The 23,324-nt window shown below is 37.9% G+C and overlaps 4 protein-coding genes and 1 long non-coding RNA gene across 10 annotated transcripts in view; 3 read left to right on the forward strand and 2 right to left on the reverse strand.

Annotated features, from left to right (window-relative positions):
- Wus (TM2 and DnaJ domain-containing protein wurst) overlaps nt 1-3,204 on the forward strand; it is a 261,802-nt gene extending 258,598 nt beyond the window's left edge. The window contains exon 6 of the mRNA XM_072013379.1: nt 3,195-3,204. The gene's annotated coding sequence lies outside the window, so the exon portion shown is untranslated. The remainder of the gene's footprint in view (nt 1-3,194) is intronic.
- LOC139992477 (uncharacterized) lies at nt 47-3,500 on the reverse strand. Of its 2 annotated transcripts, none has more exons than XM_072013352.1 (10): nt 3,257-3,500; nt 2,848-2,996; nt 2,561-2,782; nt 2,404-2,479; nt 2,155-2,333; nt 1,818-2,073; nt 1,511-1,741; nt 1,356-1,436; nt 1,193-1,290; nt 47-1,067 (listed from the first exon to the last, which is right to left on the reverse strand). In XM_072013352.1, the coding sequence occupies exons 2-10, from the start codon at nt 2,947-2,949 to the stop codon at nt 963-965; spliced, it is 1,350 nt and encodes a 449-aa protein (XP_071869453.1). In that variant the 5' UTR covers nt 2,950-2,996; nt 3,257-3,500; the 3' UTR covers nt 47-962. The 2 variants fall into 2 exon arrangements, with proteins under 2 accessions (XP_071869453.1, XP_071869443.1); XM_072013342.1 differs by having other exon boundaries at nt 2,848-2,958; nt 3,257-3,499.
- A 2,237-nt stretch (nt 3,501-5,737) lies between these two features.
- On the forward strand, nt 5,738-20,580 carry Fw (CUB and Sushi multiple domains furrowed). Of its 2 annotated transcripts, none has more exons than XM_072013171.1 (22): nt 5,738-6,611; nt 11,948-12,065; nt 12,833-12,888; nt 13,668-13,877; nt 14,122-14,217; nt 14,289-14,411; nt 14,499-14,662; nt 14,761-14,887; nt 15,434-15,583; nt 16,555-16,731; nt 16,853-17,032; nt 17,117-17,235; nt 17,482-17,716; nt 17,811-17,984; nt 18,106-18,285; nt 18,369-18,614; nt 18,686-18,865; nt 19,087-19,260; nt 19,355-19,534; nt 19,615-19,723; nt 19,798-19,980; nt 20,063-20,580. In XM_072013171.1, exons 1-22 carry the CDS (start codon nt 6,557-6,559, stop codon nt 20,166-20,168), a joined length of 3,342 nt encoding a protein of 1,113 aa, XP_071869272.1. In that variant the 5' UTR covers nt 5,738-6,556; the 3' UTR covers nt 20,169-20,580. The 2 variants fall into 2 exon arrangements, with proteins under 2 accessions (XP_071869272.1, XP_071869266.1); XM_072013165.1 differs by having other exon boundaries at nt 5,739-6,611; nt 12,830-12,888.
- LOC139992535 (uncharacterized) lies at nt 20,566-22,279 on the reverse strand. 4 transcript variants are annotated; one of them, XR_011801139.1, is made up of 5 exons: nt 22,142-22,279; nt 21,731-21,940; nt 21,487-21,608; nt 21,163-21,355; nt 20,566-20,817 (listed from the first exon to the last, which is right to left on the reverse strand). It is a non-coding gene; the product is annotated as an uncharacterized lncRNA (long non-coding RNA). The 4 variants fall into 4 exon arrangements; XR_011801138.1 differs by having other exon boundaries at nt 20,566-21,355; XR_011801140.1 differs by having other exon boundaries at nt 20,566-21,355; nt 21,443-21,608.
- Sqh (myosin regulatory light chain sqh) lies at nt 22,202-23,020 on the forward strand. Its single transcript, XM_072013412.1, has 3 exons — nt 22,202-22,391; nt 22,467-22,680; nt 22,765-23,020. The coding sequence occupies exons 1-3, from the start codon at nt 22,202-22,204 to the stop codon at nt 22,883-22,885; spliced, it is 525 nt and encodes a 174-aa protein (XP_071869513.1). The 3' UTR covers nt 22,886-23,020.
- The last annotated feature ends 304 nt before the right edge of the window (nt 23,021-23,324 follow it).

The raw sequence follows: 23,324 nt of genomic DNA on the forward strand, positions 1-23,324 counted from the left end.
GTCTCATTCCTCATTCTTAAGTGTTAAATATGCATGTAAGTAACTCTGTGGTGTCAAATGTTTTATTTTTTCTGTGCCATATGAATCAAGTTGTACATGTATCGACTCATTCATAATTAATTGACGCGTATCCGATGTGTCAATTATTCAAACAAAACCTATTGTCTGTGTTCCTCTAATGTTTACTTCTCTATATTTTAAAATGTTTTGACCAATATTATGACGATAAAAAGTTTTATGATATTAACACGATATTAAGAAGATAACACGTTAGAGGAGCAGAGACGATCTGTACGATTGATGATATTATGCACACGCGAATAATTAAATTGTAGAAAATGTAATTTATACTATATGGTTTAATACTGCATTTGGTTATACCAATGTATGATATTAAGATAGTATAAGGGATCGAGTAGGAAAAAATGTTCAAGTTTTCAATTTCCAATTCATGTGGTTATATGTAATATAAATAACAACATATTAGCATAATATTGATATTAAAAATTGGAGATTTCATTAAAGTTTTATCATATTGAACTAAGAGCGGAACTTGGAAATGAAATTACATTGGAAAGATACCGATGAGCAATTTTTCCTTGAAAACTATTGATAGACTAGACAGGGAAAACGGAGCCAATATCAAATGATCGTCCATAAATAAACTAGCGCAGACAATCAAAAATCTTACAGTCAACTTTTATAAACAATTCTATTTTGAATATATTTCATTCTTTGAACGATTATGTACCGATTTATCGCGCAATATATTGTATAAACACACCCATTCAACTCTACTTTATATTGAACATCAAATGCCGCGTTTTACGCGTATTTTCAACGATCACATACATTAATTCATATACGCATTATTAACGCGCGTTACTGCATTGCGGCTATAAATACAACAAAAGTTGCAGCATTTGAAAGATAAACACAAAACATGTTTACATACCACGTATTTATACAGGCGGATGTTCGTCTTGCGTTTCATTGCTTTCTGGCAATTTAATGAAAGGCAAATCACTGCCACTCCACATAGAATATAATTGAGATCTCGCGCATTCCTGAAATTATTAATGTTACTGATTTTACTAAATACTCGATAATCGTTTATGGATCGAAGCTAATATACAAGAACCACAAGTAATAATAATAGCAACGATTGTTTTAAACTGTAATCATGCATTACCCCACCACCAGCGCTCTCGGAACCTGACCGACTATAGGCTGATATGCAAGAATCCGTCGAAGAACTGCTCTTACGTAATGGTAGTGTATCTACGGTACCTAATGGGAAAGTCAAACGTTATACGTGATTGACTTTATTCATTGCACTTAACGCGTATACTTACCAAATTCGATTTCTCTATGATCACTGTGCGAATGAATGCTATCTTTGCTATCTCCGTGACTACCACTAGTTCCACTTTGTTCTGCACAGCGTACAATAAATAATTTATTGCAATTAATAATGACGAATAAATTTTAATATACATCAAATCTCTACCCGAATCTCTGTGTTCTCCACTATGTGCACTTTGATCACTTTCGCGATGTCCTGATTGATCAGAATGGTCACTTGAATGGGAACCGCGTGGCCAATACCTTGGAAAACCTATTTTGCGAGATGCTGGCCACATAATAGAATCGTAGTTTGACTCAAAATTGCACGTTGTTAATGTAACACCTGGGATATGCTGATTTGTATAAGCAATTAATTGATTTAGTGGCCTAATTCCTATACAAATATTAAAACAATTCGAGATTGTAATAAATCATTATAACCGACAACGTTTTCTTTCTTTTGTACACACCTGGTTTACAAGATAACAATTGAATTGCCTCCTGCAAGCCATCTTGACTAGCCATAGTAGATGCCTTCCATATTGTATCTGGTGTGGTAGATCTACTTCTGTTTTGATGAGGTATTCTTAATCGCGATCTAACATCTTGTCGCGGCCAGTCTGTGATGTTTCTACAATCCCATGGCATAGACCATCTTCTCATAGTATTTTCTAATACTTCACCTGACATTTCCGCGGCTGCGGTTTCGGACCATCTCCTCTGAACCTATTATATAAATGTTACGATACAAACACTATATAATATTAGGGGAAAAAGAAAGTCACAAAAGAGCTGCGAAGTTTGTACCTGCAGAGGAAATAAAGGATATGGTAAGGGTGATCTATGAAAATTTTGTACAGATTGTTGCATTGACGACGAAGATACTAGTGATTGTGAACTGTACAGTCTTTCAAAACATTGTTGAAGAGAGGCAATATCACATTCAGTTGTACCACTCTGCGAACAGGAGCATTCTGCCATTCCCCCTAAAAAAATAATTTCATAAATCACACTGAAGTAAATAAAAAATTAAATAAGATTTAATTTAATTCTCACCTAGGCATTCGCAACAAGCAACGCAGAATTGATACTGTAGATTTATGAATGACAATAAATTATCTCTAAGTATGTCCTGAAAATCATGTCACTTAATATAAAAATCTGTCGCATACAAATTTTCTATGAGATAAGGTAACTAAAAATAAATATGTACATGCTTATCCCCTTCATTTTCTCGAGTTTCATGATCTCTTAATGCAGAAATAATGTGATTTTTCACAGTATTGCTGGCTATGCATGTTGCTCTCGTAAGCTCCTCCCAACCGGCAAGACACTGTCCTGTTAATCTGCATTGTGTTAACGTATCATGAGCTGACAAAAGTGTTTGTAATGATTGAGCCAATTTTGTACCCGCTGTACACAGGCCATTAAGCGTCTGTATCAAAGAAAGTGATTTGTATTTGTGTACTTTAACATGAAACTCATAAAAAATATACAAACCTGTAAGTACACTAGCCAATTACCAAGACACTCGTTTACCTCCAATTGAAATTTAGATACCTGATTGTCACTGTGCTTTGGTTCTATTCCACCTTCTGCCATACTTACATCCTATTAAGTTTTATACTTGTATTAGCAAGTTTAACCACCTATTAATATAATAAAATGTAAATCTATGATTTTATCTTTGTTGCTAGAGATTATCTTTAAAATCTTACTAAAAACTAATGTTTACATAATGTAAGATATTCAAAATATAGTAATTATTTAACAAGAAACAGAGATAGAATAATAATAAATACAGTAATGGTAATGTTTTGAAATGATAATTTTATTGTAATAGAAAGGACTTCAAGAATTGAAACGATAACAATTTTACAACAAAAAGTTTCGCAAATCGATCACTTACATGCTTTTTTCTTTAGACGGTGTATTCTCAATACTAGATTAGTAGAAGGAATACAAATCACAAATTTGACGCAGGTATTGAAGCACAGTTACCGGCACCATTGTGAGCTGCCTCGTGCATACCTCATCATTTGGATTCAGTGTTACAAAAACCGAAATACGGTTACACTCATCTGCAGTTGCATTTTTCAACAAAACATTTAATACGAAATAACTTGACCAGATGCCGCCATTTGTACTCGTTCTGTACGAAGGATCGAACAACCTCCTAAACCTAGGGAACGTAGTGAATTTAGTGACGCGCAACCTACAAAATTTTCTAATGAACAGTTTAAACCATTTTTGTAATGTTATTTCATTCTTATTATCATCTATTCCCATTTGCATACCTACAATATATTTTTTATAAGAAATGTTTTATTTATGTACTATTGAAATAATGAAACATACTACGAGTAACAATGTCGAATTTTTATATTATATGCTATAGTAAAACATTTCTATAAAAATAATGACAATGATTATAAAAAGAATATAAAAGTTTTCACTAATATTGACATGATAGTGATATGAAATAATTCTGGTACAGTTAGTTAAGATAACTGGAAAAGTTTTTGGATACCACTATGGTTCAAGGCAATTTGGACAGGGAGTATCATGTTTTTAGCACACACTTTCTATCCTTATTAATTTTTTATTCTGTTTTTATTAATATACTAATTTTCATTATATGTAACAGAAAACTCTTATTTTGTTTTTACATTACGAAAATAATTTGAATAAATCATTAAACAAATGTAAAAAAATAGAACAAGTTAATTACTTGATATGCCAATACCTAACAATACGCGAATTGAAATTACATATATATATATTAAATGGTTGTCAAGGCAGCATATAATTTTTATAAAGGAAAAGTCAAAGGGTTCTCAAGTATTATTTTTCAACGTTCAATCACATCAGGTAAGTCTATGTAAACTTTTCTAAATCCTGTTGCTTATTTTCTTACTGATCATCCGAATTATGCATTATGTCTTTCATTTATTTGAGAAATCGAGAGAAGACACGACGCTTGGCGAGGTGAAAGGGGCCTGAGCGTGTGGTGACGTAGACGTTGATAAAAAAAGAAAAGGATAGAGCAATGGCTCAGAAGGAAGGCGAAAGAAGGAAAGGAAGAGGTGAGAAAGGTTGCAAGGAGAGAAGCCGATCGGAGTGGAAACGCGATCGCGCGCGAGGGACATCGTGACTTAGGTGGGGAGGGTGATGTGGTAAGAAGGATAGAAGGGAGGGGTTTAACGGTAAAGTTGGTGTAACAGTGTAACATTATAGCCGTGTTTTTCGATCCTTTTTTCCTTACTACAACCCTGATGTTCGAATGAATACCCTTTTGCGGTCTCCCGATCTTTACACTGGGGTGTTTCTTAATGTATGGGAACTACCGTCGATGATAAATAATAGAACTTGGAATCTAGGAAACAATGAAATCCATTTAAACGCGTGTCCGAAAACACCTGCTTTTGGACTCGTAAATTTATCGTTTGCTTACTTTTAAAAGAAGTATTCATTATATGTAAATGACTACTCTAAAATTGGATATAACCGATTAATATTATTTTACTTTTGGTTTCTTACTTTATGGCACCGTTTACATTTGCAACAGCATTGCTGTGTGGAGGGAGGAAGGATAAAAAGAGAAAAGTCGAGGGAAGAAGGAATGAATGGTACATTATATGTATATAATGCTTGTATGTGTCAATGTAAACATAATTCAGACAATAGAATTAACAGGGAGGTAAGCATATTTTATATTCTTGTGAAGTTTTTAATTATGTAGTTCTAATTAATGAAAAGGAATAATACGTCGAGCATCGTTCGACAATTTGAGGATGAAAAGTAATTATTTACAGTAATTTCAGATTCATTTCATCGCTAGTAATTTCTATTGACGGTTTCTTGAAAGGAGCGAGTCGTGAGATCGTGGGCAGCTAAGACAGGGTTTGATCATTTCTGGTCACACTTGCCAATTTTGGTAAAGTACGATTTTACCCGAGCAATATTAAAAAATGTCGTTTTACAATCTGATTCGCATATTGGCGCAGTTAACTATCACAATATGTTGATTCTACACGCGTCAGCTACGCACACGGAAGTAATTACTTCTGAATCAAATCGTTACTCTTACGGAACTATTCCACTAATACATAACTTTTATAATCATGCGCAGGTAAAAGTCGTTGTAGCTGCTCGATCATACGTTGACTGCTTCACCTTGGAAACGTTATAGATATGAATAAATGTACAAGTACATAGTCCAATAAAAATACATACTTGACAATCGCAGACAAGCCGGTATTCCTCTCGATCTTGAAAAATAAGTATCATAGGTGCACAGTGCACATACAAGAACTATCCATGTAAAATGAACAATTCAAACTTTGTATGACACTTTATACCATGTGCAAGGTGTGGATTGTAAAGCGAAAAGTTGAGAGGAACGTAGTGGAGCATAGGTTCCTTTACAGTAGTCAGTTGGATGCACGGTGCATGCAGCACAGTACACTGTACTTTCATAATGTCGAAGGAGTACAAGAGACTCGAAGCCTCTGGCACTCGACGGACAGCTAGTGAAGGGAACGGATCGTCATACTCGGTCGTCATTCGACCAAACGGTCAGCGAAAATGCCGTCGAAAAGTTGCGTTTAATGGTCTTCGGTTAAACGTGAACTAAATTTGCCGTGAATGAACCGAAGTCGTAGTGTGATCTTCGAATTGTATTCTCCAAACGTAATTGTATTTTCCGCCGTTTTCCGCCCGGTATTGGCAACCGAAGAAATGACACTAATAACGAGAATATGAAGAATCGAAAATAAAGTTATGGCCAAATATGGAATACGGCGAATAATTCCGTGCAGTGCGAATAACAGTTAAACAAACTTAACGAAACCATGGAAGAACAATTATTTGATCTGCGGATCACATACGGTGACTAAAAACCTGCTTATTGAACGGTAAAACAGGAAGAATCTTCTGAGTCACCTTTGAACTATACTTTGGCGCGAGTTCGATAGTAGCGTTCCAGTTTAATTTTTGTGAATTAAAGAACAAGCATATTTTGTTATCGAAACTAGTTTTCATCGGTGCCACGCATCGAACAAAGAAACTTCTTGTGAAAGTTTCCGTGGTGCACGATAAAGTGTTCTCTTGTAGCGTATACTCGTACTTGTGGATGATCGCGACCAAAGTTAGTGCACTTTCGATGTGATCCCGGCTTTTATCCACAGCAGAAAACGATATATCGAGGATGGGACAAGAGATTCTCCTATCCCTTTTGGGAATCCTCGTTGTGGGCGCAGAAGGCAAGTATTTTTAACATAAGTTAATCGGTATTATAGCATAACTTTTCAGTAACAATTTATGTATAATGGCCAGTCTAAAGACTGTTTAATCAGCATGAAATAACCTTCGATGTTAGTTATTTAAGTTATTTTTAATTTAAATCATTTGGAACCAAACGTTCGTTTCCTTTTGACCGAAAAACACATTTTGCAGTAGGACGTGCGATTCGATGTATCTTGAAGTTCATTGAACCACGAAGAACCGATAAGAAAGGAGCGCTGATCAGCCGTTCCAAAATTTGAAATTCAACGACTATATGATATTTTCCATCTGTTCTCGAGTTTTGTCCCTGGCACTAAAGAAAGGAATACAAGCGTACAAAACAGGTACCGCCCACTCGATTCTCGTCCACGCGGATTTTCTGGTGTCTCGAGGTCACCCGGTGTATCCGCCTCGTATAAAACGTACAGGTTCCTACCGCGTTGTGTTTTGTTTTCTTGAAATCTTGCGAATTTTTCATACAGGTTTTTAATTACGGCCATCACTTTGCCCACAGATAGTTAACGATAAAAATAGTGTACGGTGCCACCTTGAAACGCTTCGTTCCAACAGCAGATGCGATTCGTAAAATCAGCGGACCATTTAAAAATATTCATCGAACAAGCCGGTCGGAAACAGGATGAATTTGCATTCGTTTTCCTGTCTGGCCAACCCTATGCCAATTCCAAGCAATTTCGTATTAAAATTACGTGTTCTCCGCGATTCATTTTTTTATTCTATTCGATTAAATTTAACGTGAACAAGACTGGTCGCGCAACGTAAGAAACAGGACTCGTTGTGGAGGCAGTCAATCGAAGCGAGTTTTGCCTTTTGTAACTCATTCTCCTGGTTGACCTACATGAAACATCTATGTAGTTAGACATTACACCTCTGGTGTGCGCATATTAACGGCTCTATAATATCACTATACGTGACAATTTTTCGAAAACTACTTGTAACTAGCTTTACAAGAAACACGTGTACAAACAGCGAGTACTTTTATAACGTACTGTCTTCATCCTGCCATTTCATTTTACGAGGCATCCAAGACACTTTCGATTCGAATTTGTACTTGAATTAGACGCGGCAAAGGTCTCGTAAATGTTGAGCCGCTTGGTCCGTTTTACGTCATCGGCAAGTACCTAAAACGCACGTAAACTTTCATTTGCGCAAACAAAAACGCATAAGAAGGACGTAATCTTTGTCAATCTTGTAGACTTCTTCCACTTTCTCGTTTCTTCACTCTACGTGTTTCCTCGACAAAAACGTTTCCCGATTAAGAATTTTCTTTAGTCGTTCCAAATCTGTGATTAAAACGAGACAAGCAATAAAAACTGTATTAAATTACGCGAAGCTGCCTTTCCCATGATTACCTCATAAATAGAATGGTCTACAAATTGATCGGTATAAGTTAATATAAAACGTTGTATAAAGCGAATATACTTAAGAGAGACCAGTTCGCACGATTCTGACCAATCCAATTCGAGAGGCTCGTGGAGATCGTTAGCGATAAAAGTATAGGATAATAGGTCGATCTGCAGGGGAGCGAACCGGTGCACCGCGGTGTGGCTAATGTAGCGCGTTGAAGCTCGTGCTAAGGTGGGGAAGTAAAAGCGTCCTCGAGATTCTAGGCGATCGCTTTTCTTTCGTTTACGAGAAAGAGGAAGCGTGTCGAACGTCGTGGATTTGCACGATTCTAAGCTGAGACCGACGTAACATTTAGCTGTCGACGATTTAGCTGAACCAAGGCATGCGAAACTCCTGATAACTTGTGCTACCATAAACGCACCTCTCTGGGTGGGGCACCATGCTTCGACGACCAATACAGGTGAAATTTCACGCGACAACGAATTGTTTTCTCTGTCTGGTGTTCAACATGCGCGACGCGGACTCTGCATACTTTGATGGTGGCAACGTCTACGAAACACGATTTTATATTAATTAGTAGAACTTTTTTTTTTCAAGCGTATAAAAGTTTTGAATTATTTTAGATTCGTAAGCGTGCGAACGCTGAAACGAGGATAGGAAAGTGTACGGTCTGCAGCGAGGTTTCCATTTCCTGACTTTGCGAGGTGTCGCAAGTCACCGTCGATCGCGATGACACATACGCCACGTGCTCTGCCACCATGCACAATAGATTAGGAAACTCACGAAAAAGAACTTTCTATCGTTCTGTATCGATAGAAGCTGATAGAACGAACAATCCGTGTTTTTTACCATGTTACTGGTCGACTCGAAATTAGAGGTTTTTAGCGTTATGAATTCCAAGGTGGTCAGCTCACCATCTGTTCCTCCCAGTGGATCTTTCTTCGTAGAACCGAATAACGACGTTAACCGGTTTCCCGATGCCCTACTGATACCCTCCAGGCAGTTGTAAAATTCGCTCTCAGTATGTGCCGTTTACGTAAACGCGATAACTGGAAACATTTGTTATTACGACCAAGTACTTTTGTCTTTCTTCCTGAGCCGCAAAATATCGATTGAAACATGCGTTAACGATCTTTCTGTATTTCAGATTTAGATTTTAAACGAACAGATTACATTCACGGAGATGCGCTTGTTATCTAGCAGCAGCTTGTGATCTTATGGAAAATGAAATTTCGAAGAATGATCCGAACCAAATTTATCTTTCAATAGCCGGCGATCGATCTCTTGTTTTTTTACGAGATACTACTACGTAAACAGCCACGCCTACTTTCCCATTTCCTGACAATCGCTTACGTGCAATATTGTACGAGAACATTTGAAGTATGCAGTTAGAAGCTGCATACTTGTTCTTCTACAGCGTATGGACATTGAAACAAGTGTAGCAAAAGGCTTGTACAACGCCATCCATTTTTCAATAATTTAACGTATGATCTTCATGTTTTGAGACCTGCGAGAGAAGTGGATATAGAATGTTGGAATAGAATAGATTCGTTAAGAATCATCATTACTTGCAAGGGAAGGAAAGGTGATCTCGGATGGGGAATGCGTCAAGCTATATTTCTGCGGGATAGTTAGACCATTTGTAGAAAAGTCAAGAAAAATGGGTAAACCAAGAACTGTATCGTGACACGCTTCACCGATAGTAGTCTCGATTCGATTCGAAGTAGCTCCACGTCGTACCGTTATTTCGGCTTCAAAGTTTTGTTACCGCGTGACCCAGACCCACGAAGCGATCAACGAATGCCAAAGACCAAGCTAAAGCTAGCAACGTGTTTACACGTATGCACGCAGACAATTAACCGGGAATTCTCGACCTCTTCGTTTCTTCGAGGTCTGAACCGAGCGTCGCTCTTTCGCAGAATTCCTGCGACCCGCAGTTACATTTAGAAAAGGAGATCTGGAAGCTTTCGAAGGTGTAACATATTTTTAACGATTTTCTCAAATATTTGGATTCAACAGTTTTGTAAAAACACCTGAATTTTAACGAGTCATACGCGTACACGCGTCGATCAATTTGGAAATACCAAAAGTCGATGTATTCGCAATACCAAAAGTTAATTAATTAAAAAGGAACAACGGCCATTCAGAGTAAACATTCGATGACTTTTAATATACAGTATTCCTCCGTGACTAATTAAGAAGTTTAGGTTCAAATCTTGGTGAAATGACTATAATTAGATAGAAAGTGAGGAAAAAAAACATCCAACATAGTACGAACTCAGCACACCGTGTTTCAAATCGAAATAATCGTGGACTGTAGCACGCGCGAACGCGTTTGTACTCGCTTTAATTAACTCGTTCGCACGAAACGGTAACTCGGTGTTTCTCGAGAGACACCGAGTTCCCGGCAGTTCGAACCGAATAAAGGAGACAACGCTGGCTTTCACCCGGCCATCGAGTACACACGAAGATTCAAATTTAAATTAACGGATTCCCACAGGCGCTCGATTGAAAAGAATCAACGGCACAAAGGCGAGGAGATCGTGAATTAGAATCGTTAAGATTCTCCATTCGAAAATTTAAGGCCATCTCCCGCGATCAGCCTTGAAATATCACCGGAAACTTATTCCATGAGTCGCACGACTGCGCTTCTCTAATCACTTTTACGATTGTATCGCTCGTATACACGAGCAGCGTTCACGCGGTTTATGTTATTCTCCTTCTTTATTTCCATCCTGACATTTTGCATTTTTATGTCGATGTTGCAACGATCAAACGTCTTATCGGCTACGAATATGCGTCTGTTCATACACAATATGTATATCGTATATGCGATTCGATGACCGGAATCTTGTCTTGTCGTTGAACCGCCTAGTTCTAAGTTAGTTCTAACTTCCTCTACCGATACTAGACACGAAAACATATAAATTAAATCGCAGGCTACGGTGAACGTTTGTTACAATACTCTGTTAATGGTTTAAGCTTTTCCAAGAAAACGTGGAACAAGGAGATACGTACGTAGATAGCTTTTGTTAACGTATCGAAGTTCTATTCTCAGAGGAATGTTCGTACATGTATGCGCGTTAATTTCTATCGTTAGCTTTCAACCATTGAGTTTTACATCGCAAGAATCCTCAAGCCACATACGGTCTTGCCGATTCTCATACCGCTCGTACCGCGCGTTTCCAACCGTCCATAACTTTATGGCACTGTGTCTATTTTATGTTCGTCCTACTAATTTTATAACCTTTTGCAGAAGATAGAAAATCTTTTTCCCGGCTCATAGAATTCGAATAATGGGATACGCGTGGGATTTTCATCGTAGTTTCACTTTGCATCACCCTGTCATAGCTATTGTTTGTCATATTTTAAGAGCGAGATACGGCGGTCTTATAAACTTGAGCGTTATGCGTCCTTGACATGTTCTTTCGAATTGACAACAGGTATATACTTACATAACGAAAATCATGGCACATTAAATGGAAAGTAAGCCGTGTCAATTATTCCGTAATCAGAAATTCCTCTGTTCTATTACCGTATGGCATTTAGGCCAAAGATATTCAAACAACTTATATTCGAAATTTCCTGTTTCTGAAATTTAATAGCTACTGTCCTGATAATAATCGATGTCTCTTTTAATTCTGTCGTGCGTGAAGTTCATGGCAAAAGAATGAAAGTTCCTCATCGATAATGATCTTCGACAGAATATTCTTCTCTTTAATAGCCGAAAGTGGTAAGGATTGCAATTTCACCGAAAGTAATCGTCTTATTTTCCTGAGAAATTAGCTACCTTGCGTCTATCGCAAATAATAGCGTTGGGGCTATCAACTTTCTATTTAATATTTGATGTAGTATGAACACGTTGATCCTTCGAGTGACCAACGAATTTATTGAAACTCTACTTTGAAAACGTCATCGCTGAACTATCTAATAATTTTCTTAAATATAGGATTGAAGTGCGGACATCCGGCTGTACCGATGAATGCCAAGGTGTCACTGTCCGATGAATCCTTAACAACAGGCACTTTGGCAACGTACACTTGCGACGCCGGATACGAATTGTTCGGGTAAGTGAGGCTTCGCGAGTATTCACATCTCGTGAAATGTTAAGGGGGTGTCCTGAATTAGAATGTTCTAACACAGCCTCTTTCAGTGATTTTTTTTTAAGGGAAAGAAAAAAACGAAGTTATTGAATTTTGAGGTATGTTTTTATGTATATTTAACGAGTACAAATAAATTTTTTTTTAGAATTACGAAGGTGGATCTTTCCCGCCGATTGCAGCCCATGAAATAAGCTTAGAAATCTGTTGTAATTCCTTTTTTACTTAAAAAAAAATTTATTTGTATTCGTTAAATATATATAAAACCATACCTCAAAATTCAATAACTTCATTTCTTTCTTTCCCTTGTAAAAGAAAAACACAAAAAGACGCTGTGTTAGAACATTCTATTCCAGGACACCCCTTTTGAGCAGCGAGCATCGTACTCGAGTAATTTAGAAGAATTTGTTAGAGAAAAAGTAAAGCAAACAGTGCATGGCGAAGGAATCACAGCAAAACGAAATTGGGAAGAAACGAATGCCAGAATGGACGTTACTTTATTCGCATAATATGTACGAATGTGTTCGAGTTACGACCGAGTGAAACGATCGTTTGTATAGTAAGTACGATATCCGCCGATAGCAAAGTTTATTACGGACTTTCTCCGTTTTCTTATAATTTGTATGGTTGACGATATTTGCTCGTGTGCTGGCCTTCTCTTTTCTTGCCGTGCATTGTTTACAAGGAAACGGAGAATTCTGATTTACTTCATTCGACTATTACTCGCTCAGCAGTGGCAGCCTAACATGCAACGCTGGTGGAAAATGGCAAGGGGATCTACCATTCTGCGGTAAGCGTTAGTTTGCTAATCTTATATACTATACTTCGTTCCGGATCTTTCTTACCCTAAATTTTTCACCAAGTATACCACGTTCGATTACGCGTTTCTCTTGACAACAAGATGGTACGCAGCTTTCTCCTCGATATGTATATCAGTTTCGCAAAAGAGACGATTGCACTTAGCGATCGACGAAATTCAACTCTTTCCTCTTAAAATGCAGCACGGAGGTATTACTCTGACGAGCGTACGTTAGAAAGCGATTTTTCGTATGCTACGAGGCAGCTTCGTTAAAATGCGTCGACCCTTGGTCCCGATATTGGTCTCGCTTTTTTCATTCGCTGCGACGTTTCACTTTTACTGGCAAAATCCGTTTGAAACGCCGATGGAAAGAAAGTTTGCGCAGCACGGTAAAACGTGTATCGGCGGAACGTTACGCAACCAACGATTTATTCGGTGACAGTTGCCTTAAACTGCGACACCCGGTCAACAGCGTCGCGTGGAAATTATTTTGATCGAGAATGCGGAAAATTCCTAAACCTCAAATATTTACGACGCAGAATAATCGTTTCTCTTTATTACTAAACGCATCCTGCCGGTAATAGACGTTTTGTTACGCGATTGTAGTTGGTGACATCGTCTCTCGGCTTTGTTCGGTTCCAAGCAGTTTACTCTGCAACGGTTTGCTTCGACCCGCTCGTTTACTCTTTCCCTTCCCTTTTTCTTTAATTCGCTGCTCTCTGTTCGAGTTAGTCACCGTGTCGTGTTTGGTGAAATACGCGTTGTTGCAGGCACGAACGTCGCCTTTCGCAAACCAACCAACCAATCGACCACCGTACGAGGCGGAGATGCCAGCCACGGAAACGACGGCGATTCAAGTACGGAACACGATGGAAAGAGATGCACGGAGACTCAAAGCGAGCCTAGCCCTTGGTGGAAGGTCGACCTTCTCAAGTCGTATTCGGTAAAAGTGGTCAGAGTAACGACCAGAGGTTGCTGCGGTAAATGTTTCTTCTTATTTCTCACATGTTTACCTTCATTATATATAGAAAGTGGAATAAAGTGGATATCATTTTGTGAAATTTAAAAACTCGCATTGAAACCTAATACTTTCCTTCTGGAGCAAATAATGTTGTACGTGTGTGCAGAACTTTCTTCGGAGAAACGATCCTCCGTTCGTTTAATGCTTTTATTCCACCGTTGGACGTCTAATCGAAAATCGGAATAATTCCTCCTTGTCAACAGGTCATCAACCGCTTCAGGATATCGAAATACGCGTTGGTAATAGCAGCGTAGAGCTGCAACGCAATCCCCTGTGCGCTTGGTTCCCTGGCACGATTGGTAAACAGTTGTTTTCTTATTAAAATATACGATAGTAATTCTATTTCTGGTTGATCGCTTAATTCCTACAGAGGAGGGAATCACGAAGACTTTCGTGTGCGCCAGAGCCCTGATCGGCCAATATGTGTTCCTGCAGCTGGTCGGCGTCGAGGGAAGCTTGAGTTTGTGCGAGGTGGAGGTGTTTGCTGTTGATGGTAAGCCGAAAGCTGAAAAGTAGGAATTTCTGTCGACAGTCTATCGAGGCAAATTTTTGTAGAAAAGTTCTACCTGCTTTTCCGTAGAATTCTCAACTGACAGATGCGCTTACACTGGGACGCCAGCTGACGCTGACCTGGCTGCTTTCAATTCCACCTGTTACGAGTTCATCGTGAAAAAGGGTGGCTCCTTTCAAGAGGCCAGAAATTATTGTCGGACAAGAGGCGGTGATCTCGTTCATGGTTTCCAGGTCTCTATAGCAAGCCTCTATAACAAGGGCTCTGATATCTTGTTGAACGCGTTCCAATCCTGATCTCTACTGTAATCTTCGTATATCTTGTGATACAGGGTGCAGCCTCGGTGTATATACTAAACAATCTGGAAAGGCGAAAGGACAAACTGAAGACGCAACTAGTTTGGATAGGAGCTCAGAAGGAACCGCTGATAACGGCGAGAACATGGCGATGGGTTGACGGTGAATATTTTGCTCTTTAGTCTGTTCGATCTGTATCCGAGTCTCGTTTATTCATCGACTGCAGCCAAAACAGATTTTTCCATTCTCACGATTTATCGGCAACGATCATGAGAACCAGGTCGGAGAGGTTGAGCAACCCTGGTTAGATTCGTCGGCACGAACCAATCAATTTGCTTCGCAATTACACGATAATTATAGTTCCGTCGACGAGTTGAATTCGTTAATCCGAAATTCGTCTCTCGACGAGTTATCTACGGAAATCAAAGATCATCTCGACAGGGATTATCGGCGTAATAACACGTGCTAATAAATAGAACGTGAAAGTTACGGCTATGAGGAAATCAACGGAAGTTACACCCGCGAGCGTCTGTTCCAACGTATAATCTCTGTTAATTGTTTGTTGCGTCTGGATCGAACAGACGAAAGGCTTGCTTTAGATGCCGATCTTCCTACGATAAGGTTAAAGACCTTCTTATTTATCTGTTTGGCGAAGCAAGTTTCCTTCAGGCCTGTAAAATATATCGCGTTAATTTCCGTTATTTCTAGGCGAGATTGTGCAAAAACCGTCCTGGGGAAAAGATCAACCAAATAATTATAACGGCGAGCAAAATTGCGTAGTGCTGGACGGTGGTCGCAGCTGGCTGTGGAATGACGTTGGCTGTAACCTTGACTATTTGCATTGGATATGCCAAAGCAGTGAGTAGCAATTGATACGTAGATATACATAAGCATGTATACATAAGCATGGAGAACTATACGATAAATTCAGTCGAACATTTAAAGGAGAGTGCGATGGAAATATGAAATTTATGTACAAGTCTTTCGGTTATCAATTGCAATGCATATATATGTCGAGTTCTCATTAGGGTTAGGGGCGTGTAACAAATCTTCATTTGGATTAGCCATTGTTGTTATACAATAAAGAAGATATTTACTGGTACAAATGATTATTACAGAATTTGACAAGTAACCGTGGTGATTAGATACTCGAGATGCTAATGACAATGATCTTAGGCTCAATAACGAATCCACGGTCAATGGGATAGCAAATGCGCTTTCTTCCAAAGTCTAAGTCTAAGTACAAGTAGAATTCAACTAACTCTTTGTTAAAACGTAGAGTATTCACTGATCGTAGAGACGGTGTGTAACTCGCTGATGAGATCGCACGTGGATGAGACCGATGAAACTCTACTCTCCTTACGATCGCGTTCGTTTATATTATATTGGTCGAGGGGGTACCGATAAAATTCCAATCGCCTTTGTTAGACGGTTCCACGTAGCGGCGACATTGTTTCTACCCGGAGTTTGATTATTAACACAATATGTGTGTGTCCTACGATATTGATGGCAAAACCACACGTGGCTTGATTTATCCTCGAACACGCGTGCCGCTACAACTGTATTTTTAAGGAGAGCTGTGCGACTACTCCATATCTTCGTTAGGTAATCCATCCCGTGACCGTGGCTACGTTTAGCGACCAGTTGTGTCACTTCGGGCCCAAGCCTATTGTCATAAATCTCGAGCACACATAATAGGATTAAATATAAACTACTTCTAAGTTTTATTATTTATTGATATTAGTATTGGGGATCTTCCCAAAAATTCCGAAAGGAAGGCTCCGGTGTCCTTTCATCTCCGACATATATATTTTTATTTATTTGTCCAGGGCCACCTACTTGCGGTAGTCCAGAAAAGTTCGAAAACACAACAATTATAGGCACCAAACGAACCATAGGATCTACGATAGATTACGCTTGTCCCGATGGATATATGCTAACAGGATCGAAGAGTAGAACATGTCAACCAAATGGATTTTGGAGTGGCGAGCCGGCCATGTGCAAATGTAAGATTAATCGCACGCGTGTCGCTACGCGCGTTGCATAATTGCTCGGATAATAATGATGCAGCTGGTGATCGGTAACCATCTTGCGTATACTCAACGTCATCTTTTAAATGCTTCATAGTTGTTGACTGCGGCCCCCTGCCTGAACTGGAAAACGGCGCGATCACGTTGGTCAATAAAAGAACGACTCACGGAGCGCTTGCTGATTACGCATGTAAAGAAAACTACACGTTGCTCGGTGATGCGAGGCGTAGATGCGGAGACGGCGGTATATGGAGTGGACATCAACCTCAGTGTTTATGTGCGAGATCAATTTTACAGTGATATTATCGTAAATCGTAGAGACACATCTACATAATTTAGAGTATCGTTTATTATTTTGTAGTTGACTGGTGTCCGGAACCACCTCAAATTAACGGTGGAGTTGTGACAACTACCGGAAAGAGAGCAGGCTCGACAGCCACTTATTCTTGCCAAAATGGCTTCATTCTATTCGGAGATAACGTAAGCAACTTTAAATACAATTTAGACTTTTAACTTTGCTCATAATTTGTCCTACTTGCTTTTCTCTCATTTATTATGCTCGCCGCGTACAGCCATTTCGAACGTATATTCTATTATGTATATCTTTCACCGCGATTACAATGCTATTATTTAGAAATGTTGCGAAAGATTTGCGCAAGTTGTTTATTTAAGCAATTACACCGCGAAGAGAACAGAATATTAAACATCGATAATCAATTTCGAAAGGTTCTCACGTGCGACGTCGGCGGAGAATGGTCAGGTAAAGCGCCTCAATGCAGATTCGTCGATTGTGGAGCACCGGCGCAAATTGAGTTCGGTTCCGTGACCCTAATTAATGGCACCACCACAGTTAAGAGTTTGGCCGCGTATACTTGTCTGGAAGATTACTGGTTGGTTGGTGAAGCGAAGCAAGAATGCACCAAGGAAGGGAAATGGAGTCACGACACGCCGTCGTGCGAATGTAAACAAATTAAATCTTTTCTCAAACGCATACGACATTAAACGATATAAAACGACAGATAACTTGAATGTCTCGATTATTTCGATTGATACAGTAATCACCTGTGAAGAACCTGAAGTACCGGCTGGAAGCTACGTCGTCGGATACGACTTAAATGTTCACAGTGGTATTGAATACCACTGTGAAGCAGGATACTTACTTCAAGGAGAAACAAGACATACTTGTGGCAGAGACGGTGAATGGTCGGGAGAAGTACCGACCTGCGAGTGTAAGTTTCACCGTTGTTAAATTTGTTAAGAATTCCCTTCAAAGGAATCTCGATTTCTTTGGATTAATTCCGCGGCGATAAAAGTCTCTGATGACAATCTCCTCGACTTTCTGTTTCATAGATGTGGACTGCGGGAAAGTTTTGCCTGTCTTGAATGGTGCTGCAGAATACGTAAATGGAACGACTCATCTCGGAAGCGAAATCACCTACAGTTGCACCAGAAACTATAGACTAAATGGAGTGTCAAGAAGATACTGCTTAGACAACGGTCAATGGAGCGACGCGACTCCAAAGTGTGAAGGTGCTTGCATGTTTTATTTAAACACAGTTTACAGTTTATTTCACATTTGAATAAGGATAATGTCTCTTTCCTCTTTCTCGCAGAAATTCGCTGTCCGGAGCCGATTTATGCGGAGCACGGAATTCTTTCTGTGACTGGCAACGATCGAATGTATGGTAGAACTCTAATTCGGACAGGAACTCCGGAGAATTCTAATACCGGTGCGACTTCCTACAAGATCGGTGCACTTGCAAAATATCGTTGTGAGAGAGGGTACAAGGTGGTCGGGGAACCTCTATCCACTTGCGAAGACAACGGAAAATGGAGCGGCGAGGTTCCGCGATGTGTTTGTAAGGAACTTAAAAAATTGTATTATTTAAACCGTTGCGAAATATTTGGTTTCAATAAATACATCTTTCAGATGTCGATTGTGGGAAACCGGAACACATTCAACATGGAAGGTATACTTTAACGTCGAACGCCACCTATTATGGAGCTGCTGCTCTTTACGAGTGTGACGGTAATTTTGAATTGGATGGATTTGCTAGGAGACTGTGTCTTGAGAATGGCACCTGGAGCAGCGACACCCCAGTTTGTAAGGGTAATCGTCTAGATTAGAATTTAATTTCAGATTATAAATGCTGTTTTAAAAAAGTCTTATAAGAGGTAATTTCTGTATAGTAGAAAATCTGATGCGTGCGATTACGTTATAAGCGTTGATAGTGTTCTTATTGTAAGCTGTATCGAAGAATGTGATACATATCTTTTGAAACGTAAAGTAAATTTTTTTACATTACATTCATTTGCACTTTGTACTCACAGAAATTAGGTGCAAGGACCCCGAAAAAGAGGGAGTATTGTCCACGCAAGTTTCGACTCACAGCGTAGGTGGAGTGGCTCATTACAGCTGTCCGCGTGGATTCTACATGGAAGGGAACGAAACTAGAATATGTTTGCAGAATGGATCCTGGAGTGGAAGCACGCCAGCCTGTTTTTGTAATTATTCATATCATTTTAATCTTCTTTAGGTAGCTTTAAATTAGTTAACTAGAATACATTAGTACATTAAAATACAAATCTGTATTTATAGCGGTCGATTGCAAACATCCGGAACCTATAGAAAATGGTAGAGTGATAGTGGTAAACGGAAGTACTACTTATGGTGGAACCGCAGAATATCACTGTTTACCACAGTACGAAAGAGTGGGGCCGTTTTTGAGAAAATGTTTAGATACTGGTTCATGGAGTGGAGAGGAGCCCAAATGCGAATGTAAGAAATATATTCAAAGATATATTGAAAAGAGGAAAAGAGAAATGCATTTTTACCCATAAATATTCGTTATTCGATAGTTATGCCAAATGAAGTAGCTGAAGCACAAGGCGTGGGTACTAGCGTTGGTATTGGAGCTGGAGTTATAATATTTATATTAATTATTCTTGGACTCGTCTATCTAAGACTGTACGTAGAATTTACGAGAACGTTGACGATTAATCTTTAAGTAAAAAGTTTGTTAAAATGACATATCTTTCTAGGAGGAAAGCTACGCCGGTAAAGAACACGGAAAATGTTCAAGCGGCTGAAAGAAAAGAGGACCAAAATGCTGCTGTTATGTCTTATGCCACTCTTAACGATGGCACAACTAACACCATGTACGAAAATGTTCCAGAGGACGGTCTCTACGACAGTCCTTACAGTCTAAGTGGCAGTACATACGGGTGAGTCGAAACAAGTATTTCTTTTAGGAATTTGTCTCGTAGAGAAAAGAAAAAATGGTAAATTGTCTTCATTTAATTGAAGGTACGGTAGCAATATGAGAAGACATTACGGTAGATCGGGACATTACGAAGCAGAACCAGTTTCAAACAGGAACGGCATTACAATTAATGGAGTATCCGTGCGATAGTTTGAAATACGACAATTAGAACCGAGTGTGTTTCTTAAAGTCAGGTATTATTTATGTACAATGTACAGATAGGAGGATACAAATACGTGAAGCTTTGTTATCTTTATTTATATTATTGTATTCGGCGCATCGCCGATGTATGTAAATAAGTAAAGAGAAGTAACGTGATGATGAAGAAGTGTCTATGAGAAAAATACTTCGATCTTTTCCATACCAATGATGAAAGTGTGTAATATTAACGAACTTTATTACATTACTTCCACGATTCAATTCATGTATGTATTATTATGTATATAGCGTGTTCTCCTAATTTAGAATTACTTGTAAGTTTCAAGCGATGAATTTGTAACATAAATTCGTGTGTTCATTGGTTATGAAAATAAAGAAACCAATGCTCTCTTGTTTTATTTTATATTTTGTTATATCTTTACGGGAAGTACATACCAAAAATATAGTTATAACGCTTTTGTAAATAGTTTCAATTCAGATCAATGCGTTTCAGTATCATTATTTATCACATATACTGTAAATATGATTACGAAATGAATGTCAACTACATGTGTATATATCGGATTCTTTCATTGCCTTATAAGGTAATGATTTCACCGTCAACGATTTACTCCAACTAAGGTACCTGTAATGACGTATCCTTTCGAGGATAAACCAACGTTTTTAGTACACTCTATTAATTTATTACGTCGATTATTATAAGATATTTAAATAAATTCGACCGTTTTCAAAGCAATATCAAATAACATCCATTGTAATTTGCAAAGATAAAAATTAAGAATGATTATTATTCTTGTAATAGGAATTTTTATATGTGTAATTTAAAATAATTATATTCATTGCACTAACGGATTTTAAATATCGAAGAAAAAATCGGTCATCGCAATTCTCTTTTTTTTTTTCGTTGCATGTGGCCTAATTTTTGGATGTCTAGAAAAGGCTCGTGTAATGGATAAATGATCCTTCACTAGATGGCGTTACTTACCCGGGTGTGGTGAATAACCATAGAGTGACGCGTAACGTGAGTCACAGTGGTGCACGAGTATCTGTGCTGTACGCTTTTTGGAATTCTTCTCGTTTCGAAGCTGCTATTAATCAGGTTGGTAGAAATTCGTTTGTGTACTTTAACGTTTCAATACGAAAACTTCCAATGACTGATTTGCAGATATGAAAACAATCTGAAAAATACAAAATATTTGACAGCTACCCAACTTTGCTTATGAGAACGGCCATTGTTATTGTGTCTCTTCGAATGATATGCATACGTTTTTTGTCAATTTCTGTAACTTAACGAAGCTATTTTTTATACCTTTTGTCCTTTAAAAACAATGTTATTCTTTGTATAGCAATTTTATAAGAATTCCAATTATAACCAATAAATGTTTATCAAAAGTCAAATATAGCCTGTTCGAATATAGCTGAGCGAAAATTCTGAAACAAAGAGTAATAAAATAGAAATTGTAGCATGATATTTCATTGAAGAAAACTTAACCATGTAAGCGTATTGAGAAGAGCTGAAAACGTAAGGTGTAATATTATTTTACAAATAATACCTATTCAAACGAGTGTGCAGTAGATTTTAGTGTCCCAATTTTGTTATTTAAATTATAGTTTAAAATTCAAATTGAACTGTATGACGGATATGTATTTTTATATAGATTTCTATAGATGTAGAGTGTAATGTCCTCTTTGTTGAACCGTCACGTAGACGATCTTATTTTTATCCTGATTTTGGTTACGTCGTGATATCCTAAATTAATTGTCTAAAAATAAATAGTAGCTCAATAAAGACTATCCTTTAGATACGTCTAGTGCCTATTATCTTTTTTTTAACACTGTTCTAATTTAACATGAGGAACTAATTAGTAGTCAAATTTACATAACCTCTACTCCCTTTCCAATATTATCTCTATGAATTAAGCAATTTATAAAAATACAGCAAATAATAACTAATACATACTTACAAAAAATATGAATTAAATGATGTAATTGTCTTTTTTATTCATAATTTTAGGAATACAAACATGTCTTCACGTAAAACAGCCGGACGCCGTGCAACAACCAAAAAGCGTGCACAACGCGCAACATCAAACGTCTTCGCGATGTTTGATCAAGCTCAAATCGCTGAATTTAAGGAAGCTTTCAATATGATCGACCAAAATCATGATGGTTTCATCGATAAAGAAGATCTTCACGACATGCTTGCCTCGTTAGGTAAGACGCTAAGCAACTATTTATCGTATCGTGAAGATTTTTTAAATTTTACAAGGTAATTGATTTTTGTTTCAGGTAAAAATCCTACTGACGAATACTTGGAGGGAATGATGAATGAGGCTCCAGGACCTATCAATTTTACAATGTTTTTAACTTTATTCGGCGAAAGACTTCAAGGCACAGATCCGGAAGATGTAATTAAGAACGCCTTTGGTTGTTTCGACGAAGAAAATACTGGACACATAAACGAAGAACGTCTTCGAGAACTACTTACTACAATGGGAGACAGGTAATTTTTATTTTTGCATGTAGTATTCCTTATTATTCTACTGAAATGAGTAAGAAATTCATCGTTCATTTTTTGTACATCTAGATTTACGGATGACGACGTAGACGAAATGTATCGAGAAGCACCTATCAAAGGATCGATGTTTGACTACATAGAATTTACCCGAATTTTAAAACACGGTGCTAAAGACAAGGACGAACAGTGAAAAATTTGAAATATCCCGTTCTTTATATCTGTTTGATTGAGCGTGTAACATTTTTTAATATGGTTGGAATTGTAAAGTTTCAAATATCACTTGTATTTTATATATCCTCTATTAATGAGAACAACTGAAAATCTAGGATTTATATTATTTTTCGAACAACTGCCTTATCTCTAGGTCCTAAATGTACAAGTCCCAAAACACGTGAACATTTGTCATATTCATTTCAAATCAAAATGTTCATATATACAACCTACGCGAACGGAGATAAAGAACAGAAAAATTAATTTACATCTTAATACAAACTACAATCACTGTAAAATCGATAGAAAATATTCAATATGTAATATATATTATATACTACATTAACATATAGTTGTTAAAGAGTTGGTATTTATATTTTAATATAATAATGAATTATATATTAAAAACATGACGTTTA

Source organism: Bombus fervidus, chromosome 2, assembly GCF_041682495.2.
Source record: "Bombus fervidus isolate BK054 chromosome 2, iyBomFerv1, whole genome shotgun sequence".
Classification (NCBI taxonomy): domain Eukaryota; kingdom Metazoa; phylum Arthropoda; class Insecta; order Hymenoptera; family Apidae; genus Bombus; species Bombus fervidus.

Bases quoted from the DNA above. Each gene is read 5' to 3' on its own strand.
- LOC139992477 (XM_072013352.1), bottom strand. From the start codon at position 2,949: ATGGCAGAAGGTGGAATAGAACCAAAGCACAGTGACAATCAGGTATCT. The intron at 2,783-2,847 runs GTTTGTATATTT...TCTTTGATACAG, and splicing joins ATTGGCTAGTGTACTTACAG to ACGCTTAATGGCCTGTGTAC. The intron at 1,068-1,192 runs GTAATGCATGAT...TAATAATTTCAG, and splicing joins CCGAGAGCGCTGGTGGTGGG to GAATGCGCGAGATCTCAATT.
- Fw (XM_072013165.1), top strand. From the start codon at position 6,557: ATGGGACAAGAGATTCTCCTATCCCTTTTGGGAATCCTCGTTGTGGGC. The intron at 12,889-13,667 runs GTAAGCGTTAGT...GCGTTGTTGCAG, and splicing joins AGGGGATCTACCATTCTGCG to GCACGAACGTCGCCTTTCGC. The intron at 18,866-19,086 runs GTAATCGTCTAG...TTGTACTCACAG, and splicing joins CGACACCCCAGTTTGTAAGG to AAATTAGGTGCAAGGACCCC.
- Sqh (XM_072013412.1), top strand. From the start codon at position 22,202: ATGTCTTCACGTAAAACAGCCGGACGCCGTGCAACAACCAAAAAGCGT. The intron at 22,392-22,466 runs GTAAGACGCTAA...TTTTTGTTTCAG, and splicing joins CGACATGCTTGCCTCGTTAG to GTAAAAATCCTACTGACGAA. The intron at 22,681-22,764 runs GTAATTTTTATT...TTGTACATCTAG, and splicing joins CTTACTACAATGGGAGACAG to ATTTACGGATGACGACGTAG.